Genomic DNA, 27451 nt, shown 5'->3' on the forward strand with positions numbered 1-27451 from the left:
TTCAAGCAATTATACGGTTTATAATACTGATATATTCCAGCAAGTTAAAGTATCTTAAAAGTGGCCCGTAGGCTTTCTGTGTAGTACAGCAAGAATTTTAAGTGCCACACTTGCACACTGTAAACAGGCTTATTTGTTTTTGTTTTTTTCCTTATGTGCACATTCTCGACATGCAAAATGGAACAATAATTATAAAAGTGCAACTATTTTAAAATTTGTAAAAAAAAATCCAGCAATGCTCAGTTCAAATTGCTCCTCACCCGGAGGCAGCTCAGTCGATGGACGGAAATCTTCAAGGCACCGTTTATCAACGGTACAGCAAGCACAGTTCTTAATCCTGTCATTTTTTTTAATACTACTTTGGTCCAGAGTACTAAGGTATTATTTACCCTTTGCAGCCTCCATTGTGTTAAGATCCATAGTTCTTTTTCTTTACTTATAATGATTTGAGGAAAAAAAAATAATTTTCTTTGAGGCACAACTTTTTAAGACAGTCCATAGTATAGAAATCCAAGAGGCTTGATTCTGTCCTTTCTGGCCTGTTGCCTAGTGATTACTAATAGACCATCTTTAAAGGATTAAGTGCTGAATGTGACACCATACTTCAGCCTTGTGTCAAGTAAAGGCACTTTCTGGATGTCCCTTGTTTCTTTAGCGACGATGGACTTTGTTAACGCTGGACTGCTCCCAGTTTGACGTCTTCATGTTAACTCTGTGATCTTGATGTTGACGAACAGTGATGAGGGAGGAATTGCCGTTCCGTCTTTAGAAAGCAGATGTATGTGCCGATATCCTTGGAAGGGAAAGAAAACGTGCATTAGAATGAATGTATACATTACGGGTGAACGTTGAGTTCAACTGACTGCAGTGTGCAACATATTAAATCTGAGCAGCAGCGCCGTAACGGGTGATTTGTGCACTGTTTTTCTTCAAGTATGATGTCTTCTTGTAATGATCTTTGCTCACCTTCTTGTATGCACATAAAAGGAAGCGTAAACTGTCCGATGAAGTCGTTCCATGTGGTCTTGTCGTAGTCCTCCACCACAAAGCGAACCAGGGCCAGCTCAGGTGTGTGGATAACAAAATTCAGAGTTTGATTCCAGACCGGGTTAAACCCTGTGGGGGGGGGTGTCAGTGGATGAGTGATCATAGTCATGTGATAACAATGTTTTATAGGAGTGTTTTTTTTTTTTTTCTCTTAAAAAAATAACTTTTAAGTAATGAAAATAAGAAACTTGTCAGTGGTCCTCATAGAATATTTTAAAATACTTCATTGTTTTAACTGCAACATGAACAGTATCAGTGAATTAAAAAAAGTTTGTCAAAATCATGAAAAGTAGCAAAAAAGGAGCAAAAATGGTGTTTGTATTGTCAGGTGAGAAGAACAATAATCAGTTTATTGATAACCCTTTCTGGATAAATACATTCATCCTGCCCACAAGCAGAACGCTCAGAAACAGTGAGGAATGCTCGTTATTTTTCCGGCGCTGTGGACTTTCAGCTCGCTCGGCTCTGTTCAGTGGGCTCACGGCTGCACAGCGAAGAGAGGACGACTCTTAACGTGAATGGAGATTCTTGTTGTGCTGACTGTGTTTGCAGCGGAGCACAAGCCTGTACGAGTTCCGTGAGCGCCAAGCTGCTCTTTTTGTGTGTATTTTTTTATAGGCTTTATGAGTGTGGACCAGCTGCATTTCATCCCCTCAGAATGTGACTTTTTACCATAACTGCATCAAAATTAAGGCAGTTATGACATTAAAAACAAGCCACCATAACAGGAAATCACACTTATGTCAACTCTACAGTTAGTCTGCAGCTCACGTGCATTCCAAATCATTGGGTGGGGGGGCAGTTTGTAAGGATCACGGATCAACTGTGATCTGTTTTAACCCCTTAACGCCCATCGTCGCATATATGCTACAATCTCTGACTCAAACATGCAACTTACCAAATTGACCTGTATGCCTGTTATCGCAAATTTGCAACATACCATAATTATTATTATAACATTATAACATAAAGTCATTACCAGAATACCCAATATTACTATCTAGTTTTTGTGTAAAAGTGAAATTAATAATCTCAACATTATTTACCATCTACTTAAAGGCAAAAACACACACAAAACATTTTTTTAGATACAGCTATATAAATTTGGCCGTTAAGGGGTTAAAGTTTCCACATTTCCCCACGTTTGCAGAAAATGACACCAATGAATAGTCAAAACAGTCTGTATTTTCAGCTGAAACAGATAGTGCAGGAAAAAAAATACAGAACACTCTGTTTAAAAAAAAAGTGTGTGGAAACAGGCTTGGTCAACAAATGGTAGGTCAGTACACAGGAAGGCAAACCAGAGGGCAACAGTGTCCTTAAGAGCAGCAGCAACCAGGAGAAACAGGCAGAGGGTCAAAACACTTATCAGTTATAACAAGCAGACGAATCGGCCTTGAAAAACATGAGGCAGTGTGAGTCGGCAACTGGAGAACAAACACTAGAACACAAGACAGCAGGCAAACTGAAGGAATCTGCCAGTGGAGAGATGGGCTGTGGATGATTACATAGTGAGTAACGGAACCGGAAGAGGAAGTGAGCATGCACCTGAAACCGGAAGCCTGTGAACAGAAAGTCAAGCCACTTGGAATACACAAGGAGCGCGGATATCAACAGCACAAAGAAATCCTGCCATGGAGGAGAATTCATTTGAAAGCATGAGTAAGTATTCATTCATTCATTTTCTGTCATTTATCCAGGACTGGGTCACAGTGGCAGCAGACTACGCAGCTCATCCCACACTACCCTGTCCTCGACCAAGTCCTGTGACTCTTCCCAGGGGAGCCTGAGGTGTTCCCAAGGCAGCTAGGAAATATAAAACCTCCAGTGTGTCCTGGGTCTTCCCCGAGGCCTCCTCCCAGTTGGAAGTGCCTGGAAGACCTTCCTGGGGAGACGACCAGGGAGCATCCTCACAAGATGCCCAAACCACTTCAGCTGGCTTCTTTTGATGTGAAGAAGCAGCAACTCTACTCAGAGTCTCTGCTGGATAGTCAAGCTTTTCACTCTGTCCAGCAGTGTTGTTTCCAGATACCTAACAAAGAATCTCATTTCTGCCACTTGTAACCATGACTTTATTCTGTCAGCCATTTCCTCACGTTCATGACCATAGGTGAGGATAGGAGCACACATCAACTGGTAAATTGAGAGTTTCACCTTTGAGCTCATGAGTAATTGCTAGAAAAGTCAACAAAAATCCAAAGAAACAGAAAAACACGAGGGATGTGAACCGTAGCACACAGATTACGCACTGCATAAAACGTAAAGCCGAGTTTGATATGCCGCAAATACAACTGCGTTTTAGACCATGAGCTAAGAATCATCTAAATAGGACCTACCGTGTTAAGAAGATCTTAACTTTGAGATGCATTTGGCAAATATTAAAGGAATAATCGTGCTGTCAGTCTCACCGTTGTTGTTAATGTAGCTGGACTCTGCCTTGGCCTGGTCCTGGGGAACTCCGTAGACCTCTACTCGAACCAGGGGGTCGACTATGGAACCCTCTTTCTGATTCACTTTGGGAAGCTGCTGCCCGCTGATCACCTGTTAAACAAACGCCACTGTGTTTTACGCATAAGTACATGTCACATGGCACCGTTGTTATTCTGTCAGAGGTGTTTGAGAAATGCCTGATATTTTGACCACCACATGTGCCTGAACACATTTACGACTTCAGTGCTCCACCTGAATGGATAAGCGCAGTGGTTTGTAGTGCTGCCTCTCCTCAGGTTTCTCTGGACTGAACCGAGTGTTTCCATCCCTCATGAAGTCGGGCTTCAGGACGTAGCCACAGTAGCCGTTCTGTCTGAACAGGCCGTCGTTCAGATCCATTTCCATACCAGCCGTCTGGAAGTTCAGAGCCACTTTGAGAAGAACAGAGAGGAGAAATACTGAATGAACCGCACAACGTGTTTCCCTACACTCAGGTTCAATGCTTCAGGTCTCCTGGCTGGAAGCATTGATCCAATTAGAGTGCTGATCGTGACCTCTGACCCCGACAAAGAAGTGGAAGGATTTCCAGAGAATATTCCCTGTGCTGGTGTACAGCGTGGGGCTTGGAACAGCAGAAATGTAGTCATGGATGGCTTAGTCCATCCCAGCCGACTAATCCAGGGAATAACTCAGAAACAATAAGTGAGATTATCTTGTAATTCAACAAATTAAAAGAACACAAAATGAGCATGAATTCATTTGTTGGTGGGTAACTTGGATGCAGTAGATTAACCCTTAAAAGCTCCTCTGTTTTTCCTATGTAATATCCCATAGACGTGTCTGCCACCTGCTGGATGGATAATGGAAATTTAGAAACAGCTGCCCGCCTGGCAGGTAACAAGGACTTACAAACGACAGTGGCTGTGATTGGAGAGGATGTGAATGTAAGAACTTCTCTCTGTGGTGTCACAGGGAAAGAAAGCCAACATTCAAACACGGACACACGGTGGAATCGGGCATTCGTTCGTTTGGGGGGGGCGTTAGGTTCATGACAGTGACCATGTAACTGAAACACGATGCTGCAGCAACACGTTCTCAGCCAGCAGAGGGCAACTTTCTCACCGATCTGGCAGCCCGCATTCCACAGGTCCTGGGGGTTGTAGTTGGAGGAGTCGGTCCTGATACCACTAGGGTAGATCCTGCTCAGCTGCTTCACGTTGTACTGCACAAAGTCCGACCCTGAAGGCAGGAGCACAAGCAGCAATAAGTATATCTTCAATTGTTAAACTACTTTTTACAAAAATGGTCTGAAACTGACAGTCTGCGGACTGAGTCAGAGCCCCCGAATGGTGCATATTAATATCACAGAAACGTGAACGTGGGGATAATTTCACACATGTCCAGATGGACCACAGATGGCTTTGCAGCAAACTGAGTGACCTCCTTAAAGCTTCCTAAACATCTCTGTCCATGAGGTTTTATTTACAGGCACAACTCTGCTGTCACAGTGGAACAGCGGATTCCTGATTAATGATCAACTTTAGCTAAAAAGGAAACGGTTTGTTGCCTAATTGCATCTTGTTGACTCAACTCAGCTTTTTGTGTTAGTTTAGAGCAGTAGTTCCTCTGTTCCTTTTCAAGTAAATGGTCTGAGCCTCGCTTGCAGTCTTAGAGAAATGGCCTCTGTCTCAAGTTAAAAAAAGTCAGTTTTCTGTCAAGTTTATGCCTCATTGCTTGGCAACAGTGTGCACGAGTAAGTACGTCAGGCACCGAATCTGTAGCACTACAAAGTTTAACGGTCTGAAGGTGATATTTTTCCATGATATCAATCTGGATGTAGTAGTTTAATGTTCACAAAAGGCCAAGAAATGACATAAGTACCCCTAAACGTGTACAGGTGCATCTCAAATATGCTCAATCCCAATGAAAGGTTACAAAATGTTTCAAAAATGTGGTAGATGGGTGGTTACTTTCGAGATATGGGGATGGACCATTTGTCTGCCTGAGTGGTTGGCATCTGGGACCCAATGCTGTGGCAGATGGGGCAATATTTCACTGTTGTAAAAGTATTTTTCCCGTTTAAAGTCTGTCAGCGTGCTGCATAACAGAGATAAAATTCACATGGACCTTCTAACCCCGTAGCATCAACAATTACATGAAAACTGAAAAACATTAGTGCAGCAGATAATTGAAACGATCTTACAAGCACCAAATCCAGTACAAATATTCCTTAGACATTACCTTTTTTAAAAAAAAAAAAAAGCAGGAAGTTCCACTTGCAGCCAGGTAGGGGTCAATAAAGAATTACACAGGGGTCAACATGAAAAAGTTCACCAAATCATATTGAAATCTATATCACATTATTTGTCTGATCATAAAGATTCCAAAAAGGTATAGTTTGGACTATCTATGACTGAATGTCCTGGGGTAAAAACAACAAGAATGGTGACAAAGGTCAATTTCAGTTTGTACAGGAGTCAAAATTTTAAGTTGCTCCAATTGTAGTAAAAAAAAAAAAAAAAATCAAGCAAATTATTGATTGAACTAACAGGATTAATAAATAAAAGGTGTCCAAAGTAAAGGTCAAACAATTTTGACGTCCATTGGATTCTATGATGTGACAAACGTTACCCTGTAAGATGATCACTAAGCACGGCACTTAATTGATTGACACTTAAATTTTAATTAGGGAATAACCGTGTTATGTCTGTGATTTGTGGACATTCATGCTGGATTATGGTCGCAAATTGAATTTGGAAATTCTAATGCAGTTCCATCATTTGCACTGTTTATTTTTCTGTAAGTAATTCGGTCAGTGAAAGGGTGTGGTCGGCTCGTCAAAGCTTACTGTAGCAACGGCGTCTTCATGCCAAACTGGAAATTCTGTGAGCAGACCCACAGATTTCTCCATCTGGTCATCTGCATTGAGTTAAATCCATCAATCTGTCAAGTTAAATCCACGCTTTTCGGCATCATCATCACTAGTTTCTGTTGCTCTCAGCTGACAGCGCCATTACTGACACCTGCTTAGCAAAGTGGTCAGGACGCGGAGTAACACATCAAATGTGAAACAGTCCAATATTTTGCCACCGTCTACTCGATATTTTATGATCTGAAATCTCACATGATTAATCAATCAGATTTGCGGAACAAATATAATTGTGTTACAATTTATTTTATTGTGCATGTTTGTTGTTTTATGACCAATTTAGCAAGTAAGAATTATTTTCATTATTGATTAAGTTGTCAAGTTTTTTTTTTTTCCTGATTAATTGATTTGTTGTTTGGTCTATAAAATGCCAGAAAAGGGTGAAACATGTCAAACATGTGTTACCTGATTCCTTAGCAAACTTCTTGGCTTTGGACTCAGAGAATGAGGACATCTCATAGCATTTGGAGTGCAGACGAGCATGTTCAAAACCATGAAAATGTACACTCTTGCAGTAAATCACCAGATCTGACAGCAGCTTGGACAGCTGAGAGTTGGATTTCTGAGAAGGACAGAATCAAACGTCAGTGAATCAAACATCAGTGAAAATGCACAGAATGAGGATCAAGCTGGTCAACAAACACACCTCTGTCCTGACACCAGACTGTACTAGTAACATCTACGGGGAGCAGTAGACATAGTCAACAAACAAAAAAGGAGACAAATGTGGTTCTGAGCCATCATGATTACTTCCAGCTGATCAGCTCATTGGCCAACAGAGAATAGCTGTGGCAGCAGCGGTTGGTTTAGCTATGCAAGGAACTCCTCACATGAGATGTTCTTTGTAACAGCATAATTAAATACTGTAAGAACTGGATAATTACGTAATATGTTTCCAAATCTGCTAACATATTTTTCAATAGCCAAGAAGAAACACATCTTTACTTCCTTACTTCTGTGTCTTCTTTTTTCCCCCATCTGTTCTTTTCTAATTACGTTTTTCACTGTGTCTTCTATTTTTGTCCACTCTCTTCCTCCCCTCTGGATCTATCATCCCAAACCAGCTTCCTGTCTTTCTTTATCATCAATTTCCATTTAATCATTTCTTACGTCAATATTTCATACAATCTTGTTCACGCTTCGGTTTCCCATCTTCCACTAGAAGGGTGAAGTTACATTCAAGAAGCACATCCATCCAGCACAACTAAAAGAAATTAATCAATTGCCACTAAGCAGACCTTAAAGAATGTGTTGACAAGGACAAAGTACATCTACCTTTTCACTGTGGTTCAAATCTTCAGCTGGTAGGTCTTCAGCGGATGGAATCTCAGCATCACCGTTATCTGTCTCTTCTTCATCAGTAGCCTCGTCTGTCAGGGTTTCATCATGAAGACCCTTGAGATCACCAATCTTCTTGGCTTTCAGCAAAATCTTCCCTTTCATTTCCTATGATCAGCACCGCAAAAAAAACAGCAGTAATCAATGAATCAATGCAGGTTTATCTACACAACAGTTCCTGTGGTCCTGAAGAAACTCATGGCTACATCAGATAGGTGGAGTAAGTATAGTATAGCATCAAGAAGGATGTGGATACCTTGTTCAGGATAGAGTTTCCTGGTAAACACTACAATTCCTTACCTGGTGCAAACCTGAGATTTGACCCCAAAGATCTTGACTTTCACCTAAATTTTTGACCTTTGGCTTACTTTGGCAAAGGAATTTCAGAATTCATCTTCATATATGTGTCATATTTGACCAACGTCAAACTGCTGGTTGGACATTGTTACATTTTCTTGGCAAAACTGGTAGAATTCCATCAAATTTGTTGGTTTCCTGGGATAGACCTGAGTTTTATTCAAAGTTCTGTTATGTTCAGCTGGTTTGAGAGCCGCCTACTTTATCTATTCCACAACCAGCTTTTGAGTCATTGTGCTCAGCACAATGACTCAAAAGCTGGTTGTGCTGTTGGAACACCCAATTGTGTCCAGGTTTCAACCATCTAGTAGATGGTTTGAGGTTTTGCTGACAAATCCTTCATCGTTCTGTCTTCTTTCTGCAATGCACTACATTCACTGACTGCAAAACCGCCCCAGAGTTTGATGCTACCATCACAATGATTAACCCACTGGGGTCCGAGGGCATTTTTTGGACAGTTCACTCGCCTGGCATAAATGTTTTATTATTGCTGTTAACAGCTCTCCCTGCATCCCACAATCAAGTTTTATGTCTCTTTTTTCAGGACAACCTGTGCTTTCAGAATATAGATGCTTTTGTTGTGTTTTATAAGTGTAATAAAGGTTTACAATCAAAAATAAGAAAGAAAAAATAAAGCGGAAAATAATTTTCCACACACATTCATTCAAAACACACAGCAAACTATAATAAACAACTGTTTTGACACTTTATAAAGGTAATTTGAGGTTTTATGTGAAAGACTGTACAACAAAAAGGTTCAAACAATAAACAAATGCACATTTTGAACAATATATACAAAATGGTCTATGCGTTTTGTTGTTCATTGATATGGTAAACAGTGCTTTATGCCGAGAAAGCAACAGAGTTGTCCAGTAACATTCACATGCAAACTAGTGGAGCAATCCTGATATTTACACACTCTTTGTTTGAGAACGTGAGATTGTCAACAGAGGCTCTCTGTCTGCTCCGTCTGCTTTCACTGATCGCTGTGCGTAATGCCGCAGGGCGCATTTGGAGCCCAATAGTATGTACTCATTGGAGCACCCAGGGGGCTATTCAAACGGGCCAACTAGTAACACATCACTCCTGAAAATGATCTTTGGCTTTTCACATAAACTAAATCTGCCCTACAATTGGATTTTGGAAAACCATGTGACAGCGAACCAATTCCGATTGGACACTCACATTGAAAGTCCACGGAGTTAATTTTTCAGCAAAAAAAAAAAAAAGTTTCTATCTCATATCATTAAAATGTTATTTATAATTTAGTAAAGCTTGGTCTTAGCCGTATACGACGGCGCCGGCCCCAGAGGGTTACCAGCTGGTACAGCGTTCTTTGAGATTAATGCCTTACCTTTACCAAACATACCTTGAGTCAATGTGGACAAACAACTTAATCTTTGTCTCATCTGGCCATAAATCTTTCCTCCAGAAGGTTTTTTCTTTGTTGATGTGATCAGCTGCAAACTTTAGTTGGGTTTGAAGTTGGGTATTTTGGGTACATGCTGCTTTCTAGGATGACAATGTCAAAGTCCCTCACTGACTCTGGTGTTGCCTGAGTTGTTCCTGACCATCTGAACCACTGTCTTCTCAGCTCAGAGTGACAATTTAGATCTTGTAGAAAGTGGCTGCATCTTTCAGATATTCATTGTTTAAACTGATGTTCTTGGATTCTGCAGTTATTTAGAAATGGTTTCAAGAGAAATTCCTGACTTGTGTATCTGCTGTCCCCTTTCTTGGATATGCACTGGTCTCCTTGGCTTATTGGTTGGTCAAACAAACCTTTTTATGTTGAGACAGACACTGGCAGCTGTCGTCCATCATGACCAGTAATGGGACATTACAAGGTCTTGACGAGTTAAAAGGCCATTTTGAACTTTCAGCATCACTGAATTATTAATCTGTGTATGTATATTTTTGACTCTGCACTTTAAAGACTGAAATACCACATTTGCTTCTTATAGTGATGTCAGCTGGTCCTTCAAAATGTAGTTGTTTAAATGGGAAACAGAATTAAACACACCATTTAATTCAGAGTGTGTGTGTGACTTAATGTAATAATTTGAAGTATCTTGGACCCATTCACAATATTCCTCAAAATAATTGGAAATATGTAATAATTAATTGATCTGAAATAACACCAACTTTTTTATATATGTTCTTTTGGGGACATTTTTGCGTTTATTTAATAGGACAAAACAAACCGAGCATGTTGTTGTCGTATTCGGTTTCCAAGGCAGATGGAATTATTTCGGAGACCTCGTGCCCGTGGTGATGCCCCGCCCTCCTGCATCTCTGTCTCATAAGTAACCGTAGCAACAGGATGGTATTTCATTGCTGGGATCCCCTGTGGGATCTTTGTAGCATTTATCAGCCATTATTTCAGGTTAGCATTGATTACTGTAAGAGCTCTAATGGAAAGCAATTTGAAAATTCTAATGTGATTTTTTTTTTTTTTTTTTTTTACATCAGTGTTCACTGAACCATAAATATTTGAAATTGTTATATTTGCAGGAAGTTGTTACTGTACATGTAAATATTTAGTCCGTTCAGATTAATCAACAGCACGGTGGATTAGTGGTTAGTACTGTTGCCTCACAGCAAAAAGGTCATGGGATCGATTCCCACCTGTGGCCTTTCCGTATGGAGTTTGTTCTCTCCGGGTGTTCCGGCTTCCTCCCACATCCACAGACACACAGGTTGAATGAATTGGAAACTTTAAATTGACTGTAGGTGTGAATGTGTTTGTTTGTTTGTACACAGTAAGTTTTGCTGAGTAAAATTTACTCTGCTGGGATAAAATTTGATCCCAGTCTAAATAGAGTAAAAAACACTCTGTTGTAGAGTGAAATCAGCTCTGCCGGTGTGTCCGACCGAACGGTCAGACACGAATGTCACTGCTGAACTAAACAGCGTAGATAGAACTGTTCGTCTTCATGTTACAGAACGTGAACACGTCTTGAATGTTTTGGCAGATAACTGAACTGTAAATAACCAGGCAAAGGGAACATTTCAGAACATCACTTTGTCTCAGTACAGTACTTCACTAACACATATATTGTGTATTTTTTAAAACCTTTCCCTGGTATCTGACCTGTGGCGATGGGAGGGTCTGAGGGATCTGGCCGTCCAACAGCGTGCTGAGCAGGGTGTCGCCCAGTATTTGGCGAAGATGTTGGGCGATGACAGTCTGCTGCTCCACGCCGCAATGATTCTCAAGGGATAAGATGACTGGAAAGTCTGATGTCTAACCAACAAAGCCAAAGCAAATTACTTTGATGCTTTGCCTTCTTTGATATTTATTCTGAAACTTTGACGCTGAGATATTTCTGGTAGTTTCCTTTATGCACATGCAGACTGTCTGTCTTGACTAATGTGTAACTAATAAGAGCTTCATGTCTTGATGTTTAAAATGTCTCTGACCACCTTGAAGGCGTATTCTTTGAGTGTGGAAATGACGTCTTTAAACAGGATCTTGGACGTCCAGGTGTGACCGTGATAGACAGTGGGTTCTCCATCACTGCCGTCCCAGCAGTCCACCTCCACACAACGGCAGCCTCTCTTCAGGGCCCTGTACACACACACACACACACACACACACACACACACACACACACACACACACACACACACACACACACACACACACACACACACACACGTGTTTGAGCACAGACATAGTCGCAGGAAGACACTAAATAATCACTCAGATTTAACGTCAGTGTGCACAATCAAATTTTAAAGTAACTTATTTTCTGGAGTATGTCTGTTTTTTGTTTTGTTTTGTTTTTAACTAGTTTGGGACATCCTGTGATTTACACTCTGGTGCAGTTTATATACCAAAAAAAAAATCTGACATTCAGTGTTAATAACAATAATTAAAACGACTGACTATACAAACCTTTCCCAGGAATCAAAGTACTAAACAAAATAAAAATGCCAATAATAATAATAATAAATACAGTACACCAATGAACACAAATTCCAAATCAAAGAGCCAGTAACACAGAAAAAGACTTAAACTTATATTCTGGAATTCTTTGTCTGTTGTCTCATCGCTTACAGTCACTGACACACTTAAATTAATTGTAAAAACCAGAGAAATGCTTTTGTTTTACAAACCAAACTTTCAAACTGTTTAGTCTTTATTTTGGTGTCAAATGTTTCCCAGCAGAAAAAAATAATTTTTATTTTCATTATTACGCCATAAGTTGAAAGACAAAAGTGTTCAACTGTGGTATGTCAAATTTTGGAAAGTTTATCACTTAAACATGTAAAAAATATTTATCTTTTTACAGGCCAAATTTTTTTTTAAAAATGGAGCATCCTGTTATTTTCAGGAAAGATTTGCTCAAATAGAAATTTGGTGTAATTTAGGTCTAAAATTTGTTGTCTAGACTGAGGTTACTGTGATAGAACACGGGGTGATTTCATTAGAATTCAAGGTTAAAACGGGCTGTTCTGGTTATTTTTAGGACAGGTTTCAGAGCTTGCACATGACCACAATTGAGTCCTGTTGGGCAACCATCCAGACACCCAGAGATAACTGATCTATTTCCACTTGCCAAATGTAGCCATCTATCTGCCAAAGCCCCCTTGACCTTTTCTGGGGTCCTCAGCGTGGAGACACTCGCACACTGGATCATGCACCATTCCATGACAATTCAAGTTTGACACAAAGTCATTCCAGCGGTACCCAAGAATCTTCTAGAGTAATCTAGTACTCAAGTCCTGTACTTGGCACCTTAAGTCACTGATTTGCATCCAGGTCTCACACCCATACAGTAAGACTGAAAACACCCGTTCAGACTTGGACCTTGATTTTCCTGTCAAGGAAAAGACCTCTGCCCAATGACATCATGGCTCCATAAGCTCTTCCCATGTGTCTGTCAAATCTCAAAGATTAAGGTCTCAGAGATATTCACATCACTGCTGAGATAGGTAAATCTTTAAACAAGGTTAAGAGTTCACCACATATTTGTCTTGATCCAGGATAATCACAAACCCAGATACTCCTCAGCTTTCCAAGTACCAGAATAAAGGTCTCCAGTGATTCCACAAAAAACACATCATCCAGAAAGACAAGATCGTAGAACCTTTCCTCACTGACAAACACACCAAAGTCACTGAACTCCACAACTCCACCCAACACATGGGAGACAGTAAGACAGACATCTCTGACGAATGCCAGAGTTCACTGGGAAGACGTCCAAGACTCCATACAGCACATACTTGTGTATAGACCGGCTATGATGTCAACTTATTGGGGAGCCCCAAAATTTTCAGGATGTCCAACAGAGGAGCCCAATCAATGAAATGAAATGGTTTGGAAAATCAACATATGCTACAAAGAAGCACTAGCAATATTGACACTTGGATTCAGTGATTATTTACAAAGTGAGGATGTGGTCGGTGGTTGTCCTCTGTGGTTTGAAACTAAACTGGTCCAGTCGTTGAGTGGGTACTTGCTGGGATTGAACCATGTAACCCTTGTGCGTACCTTGGCTGGTGTGACAGTAGCCAGCAGGAGTCGCTGTGCATGAGGTAGTCAATAAGCCTCACTCCCCCTACAGCCAAAGGACACTCAGATCAGAGCCCGAATCTTAGCCGACTGCTCAGTGCATCTGCATCCCATGCCAGAGAGTGTGAGTTCACATCCCGAGGGGAGCAAGTAGGAGAAGTCAAAAACACAACGCAAAGCAGCCACTACACTAGCACAGAGAGTAGTTGTTGCAGTCAGTGTTTCCTTTTCCAGTGTGTCATGATGATTGTAGCAAGATGAAGTCTGGATTGAAAAGATGTTCCCGCTAGCTTGGCTAATGGGGAATTCCCCTTTGGCTGACCTGGTAGAGTTCTGGTCTTTAGTTCGAGCAGTCCAGGGTTTTATCCCACCACTGTCCCGGCCACAAAGGTCCTATGGTCACATGATGATGAGTGCCTTCCAAATGGAAGCAAAATTTTCTCATAAAGCCAGAAGATGAGCATCTCCACATGCCTCTGATGCAGTCGGTCTGAGATTTGGTGGTTTGCACTCGACCTTGGAAGAGGTGTTCAATATCCTGGAGGAGAATCATCTTTCTGGCTGCTTCCAGATCTCTATAGATCTGAAAGCACTCTTCAGGTTCATCTACAGATCCCAGAGAGTACTGCCAGTGCAGTGCCAAGCTTTCCAAGTTTCTTCAGCAGTAGTAAAAGATGGTCATCCTTCCTGACAGAAGGGATTTCCCAGGTGCCCACCCAATGAGTCACCTAACATTTAGACCTGAGTGCTGTTGCAAAGGATGACCCTTGAACCAGCTGTCGCCCTACTGAAACAAGACCTTTGGTCCTCCCGAATGGTTTCATCATCCAACAGGCTTTCCTGTCACCTCCATAAAGTGTGTCACCAGCCAAAAGTACGCAACAGCAGAGTTATCCCACAGAGTCCTGAAACTGAAGTCGAGCTTTGTGAAGCATTTTGTGGTAGCTGGTGTGTCAGTCCCACCACCATCTGCAGACTGGAGGACTACCTACCATCCTGAGTACAGTTTAATGTCAGAAAATGTTCAATTAGAGCAAATTTAAAATGTGGGTTCAGTAGTTACAAGATCTGAGTAGTGGGTGGATTTTGTTGTGTTTGACTGAAAGGCAAAGCTCGACTTCACCCACCGCCCCCTCTCCATCAGCTCTGGGGCTCCATCTCCACTCTTCTTCTTGTCGAGGCGGGTGTGAGTATCCTGCAACGACTTGAACCATCCTTGGAGGTGGTCGACAGTTTTCTCCATTGCTCCGGCTTGATCCTGCCAGAGCTTCACCTTCTTATCCACACGCCTGTAGTCGGATATTTTTATGTCCCACAGACATGTGTTTTTCTCAAATAAAATCGCACATAATGTGCTCCTCATGGATATCTAAACAGAAGAGAGTCTTTTTAGCCCTCTTTGTCTTTGCTGGGGTTGGCAAGTCATTTGTAGATACCACGGGCACAGCTACCAAGGCAACGGACACTAATGAGACACCGGAGGCTTCCGAGGGTACAGACGAACCCTGAGACGCCTCAGAGCCCACTTCTTCTCCCGAGGTTGAGTGGGAGGGTGACGGTGATCATGAACGACCATGACCAGCAGACTTCTTCGCAAAGCATTTCGGCATCTGTATCCGACGACTACAGCGATGATCGTGCTGTGGCTATATGTAGGGCTACATGATCATCACGTGATACACTGCCGCACGGTGACGCGTGCGAGTGTCGCTGGGCAGACGCTGCGTAAGTTGGCAACACGAAATGCAGGTGTTCATTGAAATGTTATACACAAGTTATGAACAAGACATGTAGACGTCCAGTGTGTCCAACAGTGAAAAAAAAAACATCAGCGTACGTCGGCGTTTTTGTTACGGTCGACATACGCTGCCTAACTCGTCAAAGTGCGACAGGGCCTTTAGATGAAATGTGTATCTTCAAAGTAATTTGACACCAAAATTAAGATCAGACAACCAACCAGATGTTCCCGATACACTGCGTGACATCTGCAGAAGACCACTCAGCTGGTTCGTTAGTGGTCAGGTCATGCAATAAAAAGTTGGTGTAAAATGCCTCCATTGCACTTACTGAATGTAGGCCTCCAGGCTGCTCTGTCCTCGCAGCTGGTCCTCGAGGAGGTAGGTGTTGTGGGAGGAGGAGATGAAATAGTGACTAAGCGGCTGGCTCATGTCCTGGTGAAGATCCCGGCACTCGGATTTAAATATGGAGCCCTCCTGAGAGCACAGGTAAATCTGGAAGCCATCTAAAGACATGGCACCTTGTTTCTTGGCTGCAGAGAGATGGTGGACACAGATGTAATGAGGCCCAGGCTGCAATCTAAATCTAAAAAGACTTCACTGTTACATTAACTTTAGGACTGTTTTATCTTTGTATTAACAGAAGCATCTGGAATCAGGCTTCCCTGAAATCCTGCTTATTATGATCCTATTTTGTTAATCCCATGTGTCCTTTCTCCATGTTATGTGCTCAAGTGCTCATTTAGCATTCTCTCTCTCTCTCTCTCTCTCTCTCTCTCTCTCTCTCTCTCTCTCTCTCTCTCTCTCTCTCTCTCTCTCCATATGGAGAGAGGAGCCACTTGTGTTGTGTGGCTGGGGGGCCTGGCTGCCTTTTGTTTCTGTTTTCTGTCCTGTCTTTTGTTTTTCCTTCCAGGTGGCTTGCATTTGGGACTGAGTGGCTGTGTAGCTGAGTTTGTCAGGACCTCACCCTGATCACCTGAGGCTGATCACCTGCGGCTCGTCAGGACTCACAGCTGTGGTGCATCTACATGGATTGGAACATGGTGGCATTTAAGACTGGAGTACACAGTGTGTATTTGCCAGAGACTCGACCTTGTGACCAGACGGGTGAGATCGTCGTCTCAAGAGCCATCTCATCATCAGTGGATGCAGAGAACGTCCAGGTTTGATGCATGGTCTGTGAAAGAGGAGGGGGTGAGGTCTCACGCTCGTCAGCACACTTCCTGAGGTACGTTAGATTTTGTGACTAACATTTATACAGTCAGTAAATGTGGTGTCCCTCACACCTTATTATATTGAGCTGTATGTAGTCGTTTAATCAGCTTCCACTGCTGTGGAGTTTTGTGAACAGGGTGTTCTATGCCTGCAGGGTGGGAAGCTGATTAGTAATTAAGCCAGGAAGTGTTTGCTGTTTGTACACCTTTGAGCGGTCCCTCTGTGTGTAGAGTGTGGACTCACATGATTTCTTCTTTCACAGACTCGGTTTGTCGCAGCCACCTGGGGGGTGTCGGCGGGTCCTTGGGCCCGAACTGGTTCTGGCTCCGGACCGTTTTGTGCTGCTGGGAGCACACCGCAAATCTGCCATGCCAGACCGCGCACTTATTTGTTTGTATTTTTTCACATCACTGTTATGTTCATTAAACTCTGTTATCCTTTGTACCGTGCTCTGCTTATTTTATACTGGGTCCTTCAAACGCTGGTCGGTTCTCCGGGCTGCGTCCGACACATAACAACTTGGGATTAAGGACCTTGCCCAAGGGTCCTGAATGATTTCATGTTTGACAGGGATTTGAACTGAGGATTCTCTGGTCTCAAACAAACCACTTTAACCACTTGACCATCATGGATTGAACTGGCAGTCTAAATGATCTGAGGATGCCTTGGGACTCTCAGACACATTATGATTGCAGGTATCTTTGTAGGGGGGTGAAGATCCGGTTCTTTGGAGTCCTCTTGTTTCCTGTCTTACTGTATGGTTGTCCAACCTGGATGTTAACCAGACACTGACAGCAACTGATATTGTTGGTATATCAGTGATATCCAATGGAATATCTTTGTGTCAAATGAGCAGTTATTTGGGGAGACCTAGATGATGTGTACTACCATACCTGCACTGTGAGGGAACATCTATGGCGGTGACACTACAGCCACATGGTTTCCCTGAGCATGATGCAACATACAGATGCCTCTATCCTGAGAACCCAGCGATGAACGTGATGAAGTTAAGGAGATGCTCACATATCACTTGGCAACTAAGGATGGACCACTGATCTGCAACAGTGGTTGATAATCAATACCTGGGGCAGTTCCACAGGGTGGTGGATAGTCCTCAACACGACCTGACCTGACCACATGAGGAAGCTGACTACAGAGTTAGCTGGGGTTTGTTTGTTTGTTTGTTTGTTTTTGGGGGGGGGGGGATATTTTGCTCTTATTTGTGATTGTCAACCAGCGTTATCTTTTGCTGTCTGACATCATCGCATCAATGTTGTGTGTCTTTAGTGCGACTGAAGACTGCATGGATCAGGTCGGGGTGTGTAGTCTCCATGGCTGGCAGAGCTTCTACACACCGCACTCGCTTCTTTACCTGCTTCAGATGGTTCATAGCGGTCAATCAGCTCTTGGGCACGCTGGGAACTACAATCTCCTTCTAGCTGCTCGAGCCTCAGGAAGGACTCCACCTCATCCAGCATTAACTTCTCTCCATCTGCAGAGTAGTCCTGGAACACCTTCCACACTTCATCCCTTTGAGTAAGCATCTTATGGAACTGGACAAACTGCTCGATCGCCAATGCGCCACTGTCTGAGTTATCAGCCATCTGGTAACAAAACAGGAAATGTGTCACCACGTCTTATATGATGAAGAAACTGTAAAATGAAATAGAGGAAGTTGTCAAGTTTGATCAAGAATGCAGTTGGAATAAAATTAACATTAAGAATAGGAATTTCTGCAATGTGATGGTCACTAGCAGTGTTTGTTTTGACTGGAAATCCTATCGAATGTAGTTTTCAAAAGATTTGAACCCTTATTCACTTTCAAAGTTTTAAAGATAAAAACAAAGGTGCAGGATAGAAACAGAAGATATGTCACAGCTCGACAGTCAACTGTAGTGCAGCTGCATCATTAATTGTTTTCCACCAATAAGCAAAAGTACCTAAAATATCAAAACCCTCACCGTGAAGAGATGTAACGCGTGTTCCTCGTTCATGTCAACGTTCATCATCTTGAGTAGTTTCCGCACCTCTTTGAAGGTCATTTTCCCATCTTTGTTCTTGTCAGCTTTCTGAAACCAGTCCCTGACCCATCTGAGAAGGAGCTGAGGAAAACTGCAGCTCATGCACTGTTAAATTTCAGTTTTTGATTTGTTTTCATTCAATCATTCATTCATTCATTTAATAACAATAATAAAGCATACGATGGAAAAAAAATACCAAGCTGTATGTATAATGTCCCTCTAAAAAGAAATCTAACTGTAAGTACACAATGATGTGAAAATGACTGGGGAGGTAGTGACCCAGTCAGTCAACAAAGAAATTACTCTGGATCTGGATCTGAAGATTGGATCAGTGGATAATGTTGGAGTGACAATTACATTGTGTTGACTGAAAAAATCTACATTGTCAAGCCCGCTGGGAATGGTTATACGGTACTAGGAACTGAAATGAGCACAATATATAGCTATTGTGCACAATGAATGACCAAAATTAAACAGAATACATACAAGAAGCTACACTAGTGTAACGACAATCATGTTCTTCAGCTTCTGGTGAAGACAATTTCATAAAACACCTCGATATTTAACAGAAAGCCGGCCAATAGGAAGTGTTAATAATCACAAGCCTGAATAAACAGATTACAAATGTAAAAAAAAGAGATATCCACAACAAAGGCAATATGACGAGCTGAATCAATCTTATCACAGTTGCACAGCTGTGATTATCTTTGTCGCTGTAGAAATAACAGAGTTACATATAAGCCTATACAAAACAACTCAGCTGTTTAATTTCATTCTTTGAGCTTGAATTCAGTTTGAAGAACTGAGTAGATTCTAATTAACAGCAGAAATCCGGGATAATCTAATCACAAACCTGGAAGCTTTGAGCAAACAAGACACAAGATTAGTCATATTTGTTCTCAGCCATAAACCATTAGGATGATGACCAGCGGCTAAAGGATACTGGTGCAGCCTCTCCTTCTCACCCATAGTTTCAGCGTTGTGAATGAGTTTGCGCACCCCTTGGATCCAGGCCTGTGCTTCCTCCTGGGACTCGGCAACAAGGTCCAGGTTGCCTTGGCGTCCACGGAACACCAAGGTGAAGCAGAGGTTGGGGTGGAACTCATCAGCGATGCTCAGCAGGACCTCAGACTGGTGGCCTTCACGTACGGCTTCCACCTCACTCACCAAGACTGACAAGATCAGGAATTTAAAAAAATTTGGATTTTCTTTCTTTTATTTCCTTATATGATTGCATTTTTGAACAGTGTGAAAATACATGTTTGCATGCTTTCACAGGGACACACAAGATCTCCACTGCTGGGCCTTTGATGACACTGCACACAAACTGCACAAGGTCCTTACTCACAAGTGGAGTGACTTGTCCCAGCCCATCTGGACTTGTACCAGATAGTTACTCCGTCCTCCAGCAGCTTGAAGTGCCGCTGCTTCCTCCATGAGCGCGACTTGACTTTTCTCAAGATTGACCCTGCCATCATCACCTGGAGATGAGGGTCGTCATGGTGACCTGAACAGAACCACCAAAATGAAAGTACAATTATGACAAAGTGATCACAAGTGATCAACCAGGAAAAGGATGACGAACTTGGTTAGTAACAAATATTCAAAATCCTTCAGTTTTTTTCCCTCCATGTTTTTACTCATTTTTGTGGACGTATATGCAGCATCTCATCTGTGTGGCAGCGATTTACTTACGTGAGCCTTCAGGATCCATTCCTATAATTGACACTTTCCAGTGGAAACGTGATGCTTAAGAAAAAAGAAAAGAAAAAAGCAGATAGAAGTGATTTACTTCTATATACGTAAATCCAAGCATAATATCTTTTACCACTGGTCAGGACGCACTGAAGTGGGTATTCATTTACCGTGTCTTCATTATTTTGATCATCAAGCCAGAAACAAAGTATATATATATATATATATATATATATATATATATATATATATATATATATATATAATATATATATATATATATATATATATATATATATCCACACACAGTTGTATGCAAATGTTTGGGCATCCTTGATAATTTCCATGTTTTTTCTTTATAAATCATTGGTTGTCTGGATCAGAAACTTTAGTTACATATATCATATAGCAGACAAACACAGTGATAGTTGAGAAGTGAAATGAAGTTTCTAGTATTTACAGAAAGTGTGCAATAATTATTTAAACAAAATTAGGGAGGTGCATATATTTGGGCACCCTTGTCATTTTATTGATTTTAATACATTTAGCACTAATTGTGCTAATGCTAAATTTGTCTTGGGCATTGCAAGCCCAAGACAAATTTCCCTTGGGATAATAAAGTTAACCTTGAACCTTAATTACTGGAACACAACATTGGTTTGGTGAGCTCACTGACCCTTGACCTCCTTACACAGGTGAATCCAATCATGAGAAAGGGTATTTAAGGTGGCCATTTGCAAATGTTTCCCCTCTTTGCATCTCTTCTAATAAGTGGCAACATGGGAGTCTCTAAACAACTCTCAAATGACCTGAAAACAAAGAATGTTCAACATCATGGTTTAGGGGAAGGATACAAAAGCTATCTCAGAGATTTCAGCTGTCAGTTTCCACTGTGAGGAACATAGTGAGGAAATGGAAGACCACAGGCACAGTACTAGTTAAGGCCCAAAGTGGCAGGCCAAGAAAAATCTCAGATAAGCTGAAGCAAAGGATGGTGAGAACAGTCATAGTCAACCCACAGACCTAAGACCTACAACATGATCTTGCTGCAGATAGTGTCTCTGTGCATCGTTCAACTATACAGTGCACTTTGCACAAAGACATATTGTATGATGCTGTAATGCAGAAGAAGCCTTTTCTGCATACACGCCACAAACAGAGTCACCTGAGGTATGCTAAAGCACATTTGGACACACCAGCTTCATTTTGGAATAAGGTGCTGTGGACTGATGAAACTAAAACTGAGTTATTTGGACATAACAAGGGGCAGAAAAAGAACACAGCATTCCAAGAAAAACACTTGCTACCTACAGTAGAATTTGGAGGTGGTTCCATCATGCTGTGGGGCTGTGTGGCCAGTGCAGGTACTGGGAATCTTGTTAAAGTTGAGGGTCACATGGATTCCAGTCAATATCAGCAAATTCTTGAGAACAATGTTCATGAATCAGTGACAAAATTGAAGTTGCGCGGGGGCTGGATCTTTCAACAAGACAACGACCCTAAACACTGCTCAAAATCTACTAAGGCATTCATGCAGAGGAACAAGTACAACGTTCTGGAATGGCTATCTCAGTCCCCAGACCTGAATATTATTGAAAATCTGTGGTGTGATTTTAAGTGGGCTGTCCATGCTCGGAAACCAACAAACCTGAGAGGTTTTGCAAAGAAGAATGGTCCAAAATACCTTCAACCAGAATCCAGACTCTCATTGGAAGCTATAGGAAGCGTTTTTTCTGCAAAAGGAGGATCTACTAAATACTGATGTATTTTTTCTGTTGAGGTGCCCAAATTTATGCACCTGCCTAATTTTGTTTAAAGAATTATTGCACACTTTCTGTAAATCCTATAAAGTTCATTTCACTTCTCAAATATCACTGTGTTTGTCTGCTATATGATATATGTAACTAAAGTTTCTGATCCAGACAACCAATGATTTATACAACCCCTGGCAAAAATTATGGAATCACCGGCCTCGGAGGATGTTCATTCAGTTGTTTAATTTTGTAGGAAAAAAGCAGATCACAGACATGACACAAAACTAAAGTCATTTCAAATGGCAACTTTCTGGCTTTAAGAAATACTATAAGAAATCAAGAAAAAAAGATTGTGGCAGTCAGTAACGGTTACTTTTTTAGACCAAGCAGAGGAAAAAATATGGAATCACTCAATTCTGAGGAAAAAATTATGGAATCACCCTGTAAATTTTCATCCCCAAAACTAACACCTGCATCATATCAGATCTGCTCGTTAGTCTGCATCTAAAAAGGAGTGAACACACCTTGGAGAGCTGTTGCACCAAGTGGACTGACATGAATCATGGCTCCAACACGAGAGATGTCAATTGAAACAAAGGAGAGGATTATCAAACTCTTAAAAGAGAGTAAATCATCACGCAATGTTGCAAAAGATGTTGGTTGTTCACAGTCAGCTGTGTCTAAACTCTGGACCAAATACAAACAACATGGGAAGGTTGTTAAAGGCAAACATACTGGTAGACCAAGGAAGACATCAAAGCGTCAAGACAGAAAACTTAAAGCAATATGTCTCAAAAATCAAAAAATGTACAACAAAACAAATGAGGAACGAATGGGAGGAAACTGGAGTCAACGTCTGTGACCGAACTGTAAGAAACCGCCTAAAGGAAATGGGATTTACATACAGAAAAGCTAAACGAAAGGCATCATTAACACCTAAACAGAAAAAAACAAGGTTACAATGGGCTAAGGAAAAGCAATCGTGGACTGTGGGTGACTGGATGAAAGTCATATTCAGTGATGAATCTCGAATCTGCATTGGGCAAGGTGATGATGCTGGAACTTTTGTTTGGTGCCTTTCCAATGAGATTTATAAAGATGACTGCCTGAAGAGAACATGTAAATTTCCACAGTCATTGATGATATGGGGCTGCATGTCAGGTAAAGGCACTGGGGAGATGGCTGTCATTACATCATCAATAAATGCACAAGTTTATGTTGATATTTTGGACAATTGAAAGGATGTTTGGGGATGATGAAATCATTTTTCAAGATGATAATGCATCTTGCCATAGAGCAAAAACTGCAAAAACATTCCTTGCAAAAAGACACATAGGGTCAATGTCATGGCATAGGGTCAATGTCAATGAGCAGATCTGATTTGATGCAGGTTTTAATTTGGGGGTGAAAATTTACAGGGTGATTCCATAATTCTTTCCTCAGAATTGAGTGATTCCATATTTTTTTCCTCTGCTTGGTCTAAAAAACTAACCGTTACTGACTACCACAATCTTTTTTTCTTGATTTCTTATAGTGTTTCTTAAAGCCAGAAAGTTGCCATTTGAAATGACTTTAGTTTTGTGTCATGTCTGTGATCTGCTTTTTTTCTACAAAATTAAACAACTGAATGAACATCCTCCGAGGCCGGTGATTCCATAATTTTTGCCAGGGGTTGTAAAGGAAAATCATGGAAATCATACAACTACACACACACACACACACACACACACACACACACAGAGAGAGAGAGAGAGAGAGAGAGAGAGAGAGAGAGTGTCAGTGGGTGGTTATTTCATGTGTGGGTTTTTGTATTTTCATTGTATTCATGTTTAGTTTATTCTTTATGTTCAGGTTTTGTCTGCTTTGTCTTTTTCTGACTGCACACTCTTGCCTTGTGTTTGGGTGTGTCTTGTCCCTTTTGTTTGCCACACCCTCTTCCTGGTTTTTAAATGGTAAATGGACTGCAGTTATATAGCGCTTTTCCATCTGCATCAGATGCTCAAAGCGCTTTACAATTATGCCTCACATTCACCCAAATGTCAGGGTGCTGCCATACAAGGTGCTCACTACACACCGGGAGCAATAGGGGATTAAAGGCCTTGCCTAAGGGGGCAAGTGATTTTCCAGTCAGGAGGGGATTGGAACCCATGATCTTCTGGACTCAAGCCCAACACCTTAACCACTAGACCATCACCTCCACCCACTAGACCATTTTGTTTGCCACACCCTCTTCCTGGTTGTTCTCCCAGACCTGTGTCTCATTTTCCACTAATCACACCTGTTATTTAAACCCTCTGTTTTCCATCCTATCTTAGCCAGGCATGAGTCCTTACTCTAGCTTTTATATATGTAACTCTGTGGTCCCGCCTTCCAGGTTCCTGACAATAAATCCTTCACTCCAGCGCCAGATTGTCTCATTCATATAACCAGCTTTCTTGCATTTTATTTCCTAGTGTTTTGATCACCAGTTGCCAACTCCCGTTACCTTCCTGCATCTTCTGAGAATTGCCTGAACGGCCACTGGATTTCCTTTGTGGTAAGTTTGGTTTCTGAATTGGATTCTCATCTCGCTGCTCCCTTCACAGCTACTGCAGCCTTTTGAACTGATTAAAAGTGTACCAAACCCAAGCCTGTGCAGTGACCACGTCATCTGTTGCTCTTACCTGGATACCATTAAAGTAAGTTCTGCAACAGTATCTCTGTGCTAATAGCCTGCTAGCTGTGAATAAAGACTGTTTAAATTTCCAACGGGGGTCAACAGTTGTACACTATTTTAAAAACCATCATGGAGCACAGGTCTCAAGAGCGCCCTCTGACATGAAACACCTCATCCTGTGAAAATGGGCAATTCCAGTGTAATATCTGGCAGTGTGATGTGTCCCATCATAGACTAAATCCCACATTCCACTCAGGTCACTTGTTGTGTCCATGTTTGCAAGTTCTCCACCCAAACTGCGTGAAAACACCTGCAATATAGTCTGATGTTGAAGTCTGCCCAAATTCAGAATGGAACACTGAGCAAATGTCCATATGCAGGACTTCAACTTAATCCTTTGAGAAGCTACAAGTCTCAGGTCAGAGGTCACAAACTGGGCACTTCTATGACCCTGAGCTGCAGGAGTCGCTATCATTTTCTTTCAAGAACATAATTGAATTCATTTGATAGTGTGGGTGTCAAAATCCAGCCCCTTGTTTGCTTCATGACACCTGGGTAGGGGATTGCCTGTTGGGGTGAAAGACCTTGTATGTCTTGTGGCTTGCTACGGTAGCCATGAAGGCCCAACAGGAACCCTGAACATGAGATGGCTAACGAGACTCTGGTGAAACACTAAGTCCTCAATGGTGGATCAGGCAGATGAGGTGATGACTTGTAACCCAACAGCTGTGAAGGCAGATGAAGGCTGCAGCAGGTCCTCGGACCCAGATTGTCTGGAATTTCCTAGCTATCGGACCAGGCTAAGGATCTGTCAAGGACCATGTGTTTGTGGGCATGCAACAACATTCCCATGTTAAGAACATCTTCCTTGCCACTGAAGGATTGCCACAACTGATGTACCATGTTCAGTGGTGTCACTCTAGACAGTGGAACCAGGATCCAGAAACTCATAGGACTCAACTTTTTGCAAATTCAAGGAGCACTGAACTAATTTACAGTGGCTGGACTGCCAATCCTGATGAGAACATCTAGAAAGGCATTATCTGTTGGCTGGAGGTCCACCTGCAGTCCTGGATGCTGTTTAATATCCAGCCCAGGGTCAGTCATTTAGGTCAGATTGGGTCTGGAAGCACTGGTGCTTAGTATGGCCAGATCCACCATAACACGGAACAGTTCTGGATAGAAGCCACCCGTTCATGTGAACTGTGGTTTAGGGAATCTGTTATTATTTATGGTGCATTCACACAATTTCCTTATTCTCTATAGAAGATGTTGTCGTTTTGATTTTTAACAAGGTCTGCTTTTGAACTCCCTTAACACAAAATTCCTTACTGACCCGACTGCCCACTTAAATAATCCAACCTTGCTGACATGGATCCAAAACATACTGTATCCAAGCCCAGCTTCCCAGAGCATTAGTGAAATTAAAACTCTCCAACTGCACAAGAGCTACTTTTTAAAATGAACAAGTCACTAAATCGCTGATATTATTTCAGCCAACCTCCAGGGTATCCTGAAGCCAAGTAGATATTTACTGTGAACCTGAGTACGGCCACATGATCGTTACCTGTTCATTAGATTAAAGAGCTCGAAGATTTTAACGTTACTGAAATCTGATCAAAACCAGGTGGCAGTCGGAGGACGACGGCTGAGTTCAGATCTGCTTCTTACTGTGTCATAAACTCCTGGTCTGTCTGTTGTTTACTGCAACACCAAATTCGAGGTCTCAGTATTCCTTTGTGGTACCCGCTCTTTCCTCACATTGTTTCATTAATCTCAACTTCTGCACGTTTGCCTGCAGCCCCTGAATAGATTTACACGGAACACTGACTTGAATATTCCTGAAATGTTATTTGAAGGAAAGCACTGCTCGGAATACTTGAAGAAGGTGAACGCGATCATCCTTTTCCGCACACTGTTTCTACATAATGCAATGTTGAATTAGGTTTTTTTTTATACTTTATTCCAAGTACATTTTGGTGAAATCATTCTAAATAAGCACCACTTCAGTCACATTTCTGCTGTTTTGTTGCCCTTTTAAATGGCAGCTCTCCTTCTGCAACATGATTCACAGTAGACCACGTCCACAGGCGGTCTACTGACCACGGCGCACACATCAACACAAACGCATGACTCATGGTGATAAATGACAGGATGGAACTAAATTACAGCGCTGTGTCCTGTGCTCTCCTCGTTTGTTACTTCCATTTTAGCCGTGGCAGGAATGCTTCGTTTATAGAGGAATTCTAATATAAGCTTCTTTCTGTACAGTCATGTGAGGAATTCTGGAACCCTGTGCAATAAAGTCCTGCTCCAAACAGCACAGTAAACTGGAACCAGAGGAAGAAATATGAGACATGAAAGCAGCCGGCATCACTTCAGTAAAGATTAAAGCAGACAGTTTGGGATCAAACACACTCACCAAAGCTGCAGCTGTGCTGTGACAGAGACCTCACCCAGGGCCGGTTTGAGTGGTAGGGTCCTGAGAGGAAGTTTGGGGAGGCATGCACGTCACACTGTGTACTCAGGGAGTGCCTGTGCACTCTGAGCTGAGACTGGGAGTGTCTGAAGGAAAATGTGGCTCAGCCTCTTCCCTCCACAGTCTCCTCTCTTTCTGTGTGTCTGCAGAAATCTGATTCCAGAGTGGACGCCGCAGCATGCTGGCGTGCACGCCCATGCTCCCGTCCTCCCGTCCTCCCCCTGGCCCTCCCTCCCCCTCTCAGCCTTCCTTCCTTTCCTGCCACTCCTTCAT

At 42.0% G+C, this 27451-nt stretch overlaps 1 protein-coding gene across 1 annotated transcript; it reads right to left on the reverse strand.

The window, feature by feature from the left end:
- plcd4b (phospholipase C, delta 4b) lies at window positions 1–27324 on the reverse strand. Its single transcript, XM_034186854.1, has 17 exons — window positions 27122–27324; window positions 20290–20343; window positions 19943–20101; window positions 19538–19766; window positions 18535–18664; window positions 17946–18177; window positions 15690–15891; window positions 11528–11672; window positions 11196–11348; window positions 7682–7852; window positions 6812–6968; window positions 4600–4716; window positions 3730–3908; window positions 3456–3588; window positions 967–1116; window positions 285–793; window positions 1–252 (listed from the first exon to the last, which is right to left on the reverse strand). Exons 2-16 carry the CDS (start codon window positions 20306–20308, stop codon window positions 702–704), a joined length of 2268 nt encoding a protein of 755 aa, XP_034042745.1. The 5' UTR covers window positions 20309–20343; window positions 27122–27324; the 3' UTR covers window positions 1–252; window positions 285–701.
- Between the last annotated feature and the right edge of the window lie 127 nt (window positions 27325–27451).

This window comes from Thalassophryne amazonica, chromosome 14, assembly GCF_902500255.1.
Source record: "Thalassophryne amazonica chromosome 14, fThaAma1.1, whole genome shotgun sequence".
Classification (NCBI taxonomy): Eukaryota; Metazoa; Chordata; class Actinopteri; order Batrachoidiformes; family Batrachoididae; genus Thalassophryne; species Thalassophryne amazonica.